The sequence below is a fragment of the Adelges cooleyi genome, unplaced genomic scaffold, assembly GCF_023614345.1.
Source record: "Adelges cooleyi isolate 19-005CV unplaced genomic scaffold, UGA_ACOO_1.1 ACOO_flye_CR_arks_rails_tigmint_CR_PRNA_23, whole genome shotgun sequence".
Taxonomy (NCBI): domain Eukaryota; kingdom Metazoa; phylum Arthropoda; class Insecta; order Hemiptera; family Adelgidae; genus Adelges; species Adelges cooleyi.
Genome location: NW_026095893.1, coordinates 11,457,254 through 11,465,215, shown reverse-complemented (window position 1 = coordinate 11,465,215; position 7,962 = coordinate 11,457,254). Strand labels below are relative to the sequence as shown.

At 28.2% G+C, this 7,962-nt stretch overlaps 1 protein-coding gene across 2 annotated transcripts; it reads right to left on the bottom strand.

Annotated features, from left to right (window-relative positions):
* Nucleotides 1-1,960: 1,960 nt before the first annotated feature.
* LOC126835500 (serine/threonine-protein kinase 16) lies at nucleotides 1,961-5,013 on the bottom strand. Of its 2 annotated transcripts, XM_050568139.1 has the most exons (7): nucleotides 4,759-5,013; nucleotides 4,457-4,694; nucleotides 4,097-4,343; nucleotides 3,837-4,023; nucleotides 3,615-3,769; nucleotides 2,313-2,441; nucleotides 1,961-2,250 (listed from the first exon to the last, which is right to left on the bottom strand). In XM_050568139.1, exons 2-7 carry the CDS (start codon nucleotides 4,486-4,488, stop codon nucleotides 2,098-2,100), a joined length of 903 nt encoding a protein of 300 aa, XP_050424096.1. In that variant the 5' UTR covers nucleotides 4,489-4,694; nucleotides 4,759-5,013; the 3' UTR covers nucleotides 1,961-2,097. The 2 variants fall into 2 exon arrangements, with proteins under 2 accessions (XP_050424096.1, XP_050424095.1); XM_050568138.1 differs by lacking the exon at nucleotides 4,457-4,694.
* Nucleotides 5,014-7,962: the final 2,949 nt, after the last annotated feature.

Below are 7,962 nucleotides of genomic sequence, written 5' to 3'. Positions count from 1 at the left end.
AAATTAACATTGATCTTTTTTCCCGCAGCTCTTCATATGAAGTGTATGTGATTTTTTAATTAAAAAAAAATGTATTAAAAACAATACTCTCTTAGCTTTACATTGAAAGTTGAAACTTGTAAACACATTATTTATGAATTATGAGTAAAAAGTGAAAATAAAAAGTCAGCGGTTGCTAAAATTGAGGTTAGAAATTTGATGGCTGGACATTGACTAAAAGTTTCTATATTTTCAAATATTTTCCTCTATTTCTAAATTCTAACATATAGGTATAGGTTATTTACATAATATACTACGATGTATGTACTTATCTAAAAACGAAAGTAATAATAAACGACCAATAGTATTTTTCTCGGGTGATAACGATTAATGTGTGTGAATCTGAGTGTTACTCAGCTTTTAATTAACAACTTTTTAATTATTGATTGGATAGGTAAATGCATACCTATTGCACAATAAAGTGCTTACGCTACGGATGGTATCAAGTATATTATATACGTATAACTACTATTTGTATGGGAAAAATAATAGGTAGTTGATAATAATAATCTCACAATTAATAAGTAGTATAACAATTTATAAAATGTATTATAAAACAATACCTAACCATTAAATATGTCCGCTTTCTATTTTGTCAAAATTGAATTCATTATTATAGCATTATTATAATCATAATTGCCGACAATTAAAGAGTCCAGAGGTAAAACTATTTACAGCACCAAACTTAAATTTGAAAGTTTTCCAACACATAAATGTTTGAAACATTCAAAAATATTTTATTTGTATAGTAGGTATATCAGTATATGTTTTTTTTAATTATAGGAAAGTATAGTATATAACATATTATTTACAAAATCAAAGTATAAACAAATTTATAGATAAATAGCTGTAAAGTTGTTTACTCCTTGACCCATTAATTATAGTCGAGTAATCATTAATCTACTTAGCTTGTTTATAGGAATGAAAAACTGGAAAAGGTAAGGGTAGTACTAATATTATGAAAAAATTAACTTACTTGCAAAAAAGCCTTATTGGGTATCATTGATTAAATGTTTAAAATTAGGGATGATTATAGCTCTTTATTTCCATTGTACATTCAACTTATATTTAATTGTAGTCTGATATAGTTCACATTTAATTTCTATTAACTAACATTCAACACCTAATTTGGAAGGTAAAAATAAATTTTCCTCATTTCAATGTATATTGATTATTTTTATACTATGTAGGTACTAGGATATTATAGGAACATTTTTAAAATTTTGTTCATGTATATAAAACATGATAAAACAAAAAGGGAATCTACTTTCTACATCAGCAAATAGTAAATTTACCTATAATAATATCTATTCAATTTATCATATATTACCTATGTCCAGTGTCCTCAACATTTAGGTCAATGATGTAGGTATTTTACAAACATACTAATAGGTATTGTATTTTGAAATAGTCAGCACTTTAGTTATTGGGTCGTTTGTGGTACTATGTACAAGTTTTTTAATTTTGTGTTAAAATGAAAAACTGTATTATTTTTGCACAAAAACCCTTTTGAAGTACCTAGGCATAGTTTGTAAAGAAGATAATTGAATTTAATGTAAAATGTTTATCATAGACCATAGTTATTATATGATTTTTTTTTTTAGTTGATTCCTAAATCTAAAAATGTTGCATTAAGAAAATGTTATACGGAAAGTTTTATAAGATCATAATAATGATCATAATAATTCTTACCTTTAGTTTTAAGTAAAACATATAATATACATACTATATATTCATCATAAGAATGTACTAATGTAAAAACTAAAAAAACGTTACTACATGTTGTACCAAGGTAACCAGGAGTAACACATTTTGTTTTTTGTGGCGATTCATTCTTGTTGAATATAGTATAGAATTACATCAACACACTTAAGTATATAAAATATTAAACACACTTTTTGTGGAAAATATAAACAATGAGTAAAAAAAAAATATATATATTGTTATTATTTTAGTATCGTTATATAAAAAAAATAATAAGTTATTCCTAAATACAATTTGCATACAATGTAGCAGCACATGAATTTAGTTGTATGATGTAAAAACTATAAATGGTCTTCAAAACAAATATTTTTGTGAAGTGAAGTTTTGGTTGATAGCATCTTTGTTTAAGGAGTCGTCTAAAATGGTAAGATATTCTAAAACATTATCGATATTTGGCCTCTTGAGGTGATCTGTTGTAAGCATTTTCATTATGAGATTGTTAAAACTCTGTAAAATGGTTTTATACAGTAACAATATATATACACTATTTACTAAATATATTAATTTACTTCACAAGAATATGATGGAAAATTTATTTTCCCACTAATCACAGCCAATGCAACGGAATCCCCACGTTCATACACCAAGTCAAAAGGCGATTTTTTGTAGAGCATGGCGTATAGCAAACATCCTAAAGACTATAAACCAATTAAATCAGTACCAAAATAATTAAATTAAACATATTTAAATAATTACTCCAAATGGTTCACACATAATCAATGAAACAATAACTTCTTTTTAACTTGATCATTTTCGGAAGCATATATTTTGGATTCATTGCAGAGTCCAATACTTCAGCAACAAATCAAAGACATAGATACATCCGAAGATTATCAAGTTAGTAAATACTTCAATACATTTTATGTAAATTATATACTTCTCTAGCTCTTTTTCTCTTTTAAATGCTATTATATTGTTAGTAAATATGTATATATGTAATTCATTTTTATTAAATATATATTTTACTTATGAGGAGGAGTGGCCGAGTGGGTAAGGCGGCAGTGTGTTAGCGCCGGTTCGACGCTAGGTCACAGGCGCTCCGTTTGCTGGGCGAGCAATCGTCCGGTAAAAAGGAACCGCCATCCCCCTCTCCGGCGACGGATTGACGACCCGTCCCGGAAGCGAATTCATCAAGAAACCATCTCACGATGGCAGCGTTGGGCCTTCATGGCCCGTTAAGCTACATGATGATGGTGATGATATATTTTACTTAAAGCATTTATTAACTATGTAAATCCCCATGGATAATATATTTTTTTAAACTATAGTTTAATAAATAATTTTTTATACTAAATAGTGGTTACCAGCCTCAGCACTCTTTCTTACTTAGACATGAATATTAAAAATAATAAATATAAATATATTGGGATGGTTTTTATTTTGGGTTTGGTGGAATTTCAATGGGGACTCTCCATAAATTAGTTTGAAATGGTTAAAACGGGCCAAATATTCAGACTACAACAGCTGAGCAAGGGGGTGAACGATCGTATTTCAAACTAGTAAAGCATCGAATCAAGGACAGTAACAAAAAATAGATGAACTTTGTTTAATGGGACATAAAATTGATAAAAATAGTAGAAAATAGTATATAAAAATACAATTTTACCCACTTTACATTTAATAGAATAAACCTAATGTCGGTTATTACTGACAGGGCGCACTATTAAAATGTTAGTTTGATGGTTATCCGACTGTCGCAGCAAATGTGTTAAGATGAACTAAGTTTATATTTATTTAATGATACAATAAAACAATACAAATACAATTAAATAGGATTTTAATTTTTATTAAATAAAACATTTAATTTTTACCCAAATATCTATCCTTTCATCAATTACAGAATCTATGTCAATATTGAACAATTCCGGAGCTCTGTATGTCATTGAACACCTTTCACTTACTTCATCGAGTAGTTTTTGTGCTTCTTTTTGTGAAGATATTGTTATTTTGGCAGGGGCAGCAGATCCTTAAAAAAAATTAGTTCAGGAGTAGTATAAAACTGTTAGAAAACAATACAGCCAAAATATATTCACCTAAATCTATAATGATTGGTTCATTGTTGTTATTAAATAATATATTAGCAGGTTTTATGTCTCTGTGTGCATAAGACATATCATGAAATACTTTTATACCCAAACAAATATTACGAAAATATTGCACAATTTGTTTTAAATTTGTTTGATTAGGAAATAACGTTAAACGATCAAGGAGAGATCCACTCTGAAAAAAGAAAAAGGTGGTTTAAACTTATAATTATTTATAAGTAATACACAATAAACAAATAATTAAATACCTTATAATATGGTAACAACATGAGAAATGTATCGGTAGGTGTTTTTGAAAACTCTGTAGATTTTTCAAGCATTTTACATCCCATTAATTTGATTATATACTGATCATCATAGCTGTTTTGAAAAAGTTTATGTAGGTGAGCCTCATTCCAAGCTTTTTCTCGATCACCCTCATCATGGCAGTAAATACATTTTAGTACATATTCCACTTTGTTAGAGTTTTTAACAAGGAATACTGAACTAAAACCACTAAAAAATATAAAAATTAATAAGTAATAATATTGTTATTCACAGAAAAGTTAAAATAACTGGTTCTTACACCTACAGCTATTTTAGACATAACATAAATAAATATGCATTACTTAACACAACAGACAATGGAGTTGGCAAACATCTAACTCGATAAAAATTCAGTGGGTTTTTAAAATCAGCAAACTGTGGGTATTTACCAAAAATATAAGTTTATTTATGTTTATCCAAATCATAGCCTAAATATCTTAAATGGTTTGGGGTTTTTATAATAAACATAGCTTTTTGTAAACACTGAAGTGACATGTTAAAACAATATTATTTTTCTAACTGTTGATTTATTTTCAAAAGCTGAAAGTTTAAGATGAAGAAATTATATGTTTATAATATAATAATTGATATTGGTATAAATTACCCTTGTCCGATTTGGTCTATGACATGGTACTTGTTATCCTGTATAGTGACATTTTGCTTTTCACATGCACAGCCCATGATTCGCATTAAGCTGTTAAATTAAATTAAGTCATAATTGTATTCTGATTTATAAATGTGGGTGTACGTTGTCTGTTAAATCAATAGATGATTTACATTAGAAAAATGGAAATTATACAAATGCATCACAAAAAGAATAGAACTGAAATTATTGCCTTTTGTAAAAAATTGATAATACTAAATATTAATGTTTGTACTCAATACTTGTTGCTGATAACATTATTACAGCTGATAACGTTTATTAAAAAAACGATAACACATATTTAATTAGACAGAGACATCTAGTAGTAAGTGTAAAAAGTATTTTCTAACGTTCAGTTACCGTCATTTCATTATAGATAGTGTTGATTTAAAAAAATCTCTAACGACTATTGCAATAATTACAGGTGATAATAATATCCATTATCCAAAATGTTATTATAGAATAGTTATTACAATGATAGAACAGATTTCCTAGTTTTCTGTTTTATTATTATTTTTTCTTTTGTTAAATAATAATATCCCAATACAAGTAATAATAAATAATTTAATGTTATAAATTAGGTACCAATATATCTAATGGAAACCGCACTTAGTGACAGACGATTTGCTTAAAAGTGGCCGATAAAACCACTTCAGACACAACACTTTATATAAGAGCTCAAATTGATTTTAGCTTCAATGTTAATCTGTGACTGTATTGGTTTTTCTATAATCTGCTTGTTGCGTGGTATCAAAGCCCATAGTATGAATAAATAATTCTAGCTGTACAAAATATGTGTAAAATATACTACGTCATTTAAAAAATCTATTTGGAAAGTATTTTGGGGAGAAAGGGGTCAAAGTTAGCTCCTCCGCAGTCTATACCATTTTACAAATCTAGATAACCACTAAAATTACAATTTGGCGCGGTGTTATGTGATAGAGAGGCTTAAATCTTAATTAAAAGTAAATATAACGTAGCGGAGAAATAATAACTTATAGCAATTACAAGTATTTACATAAAGATTAAAGAAACTAGCCCAACCAAATCCATGAATATATAATGTTACAAACCAGCATGTCTTAAAATAAATAATAACAAATTATCAGCTCAGGAAAAGTATATATACTAACATACTACGTGTATATCTTGCAAGTCAAATAATATAAAATACCTGAACCTTACCTTAAAAGGAACGATTGAAGCTAAATGAGGGCGTAGAAGACCCCGGACACTGTGGATGCAGAATATTAGTATAATTGTTCTTAAATGCACCAGACAAAGAAGATGAAGCATAATGATAGTCAGCGGCTTTAAGGATAGGGCACGACGTAGTCCAACAAAAGCCATTTTGAAAATGATAAAATCACAAGAAAAAATGTATTATTAATTTTGAATCTTTAGATATAAAAGGTTTAAACATTTAGTTTGATTGAAGTATACTTTATTATATATAGGTATTAGGTATTTACACATTATTATAGACATATATCATATCATACACATTATGTACACATAGTAATATTATGGGTATAGATTATTATGTATTTTTAGACTCCACTGAAAAAATTGACATTATAATTATAATATTTTGTTTAATTGTCTAATCTCTAAACTATGATTTTCTTCTTCAGAGTGTGTTTATACTGTGATAGTTTTTTCATCAAAGTGATTAATAGTGACCCAACTGCGTTTCTGGACTATAACCGAAGTATTTATGGGTTTGAGCATGCAGGAAGTCACTTTCCTCTCAGCGATATTTTAAGGGTTAAAAATTGGTAGGGTAGATGTAACTAGTAGTGTGGATAGACTTTACCCTTAAGAAAATTAACTCGGACTAATTTTAAATGCAAAAAACACTTATTGTAATTTTAGTTTTGGTTAAATTTGTGAATGAACTATAGTCTTATCTGAAATTCAACTGAATTTTATTAATTTATAAGAAACCACTTATATTATACAACTAAGAGGTCAACATTTTAAAGATATTTATCACAAAATGTTATTTTTTTACTTATTGTATTGACTATTGATATTGTGATGTTTATTAAATATTCATACGTGATCCTGGACATTTTCAAAACCATGACAGACTTTTTTCATTCTCATTTCTCAGGCAGTGATTAGTAATATGTGCTGATTTTACTAAAACCGGACGTCTGTTTGATTAATCGGCATCTAATTTATAAGTTATAACATACTGAAAAATAAAAAATTAGCTGTCGTTAATTTTTTTATTCCGTAGTTTTTGTTGATTGTTCAAATTCAAACTTAAGCTCGCTATAACTTCGAGAAAAATGGTCATATCGAGTCGACACTTTTATTGATCCTTTACTTGGGAAGTCATTTGTAGTCGGCCATTCTTCCAAACGGTGTCTCTAGAACAATGTCTTCACATATCAATCGATCAGAAATTGTAATTTTAAAATTCAACTGTTGAGATAAAACTCCTTCCCATCTATAATCGAGAAACCCGAACGTGTTTTGCTAGTATAGCTGACTCGCTATAACTTCTAAAAAATAAGAATAATAATGTTCACACACAAGTGTGCTTTGTAGCACACTTTGTTAGCACTTTTAGTAGTCCACTTTACATGGTTTTGAGGTATAGAATTTAACTCTTGAGCTCTTAAAAAAATATGTACAAAGGACATATCACTGGTGTTTATTCGATTCAGTTTTTTTATCACAAATTCAGGGACACTAAAAATCACGATTTTGAAAAAAAATGGACATGACACTCGTGTGCTTTAAGCCTTAAAGAAATTTAAGTACTGATTTGATGTATACATTTGGTAACGTTTTAGCAACGATATTTTGGATGCAAAATACTTTTTAGCGTTTAATCATCATTTTATCACTTATATAAATCATTGATTGAGGACAAATCTAGTTGGGTTGTGCATATAATGAGGAATGAAACAATAAAGGGTCAACAAAGAGAAAAGACAGTAAAATAAATTAATGTCTAACGAAAGACTTATAGAGGAAGGCTATTATGGTTGAACGTAATTAATAGTAATAAAAGAGTAGACAATATGTGCGTGGGGGATGTTACAGATTACGTTGAGTCACTTGGCAGGCTGGTCCAAAAATACGACAAATATGGACAGTAACCAAATAAACACACAAAAATACAAAAAATATAAAAACTTATCATTGATA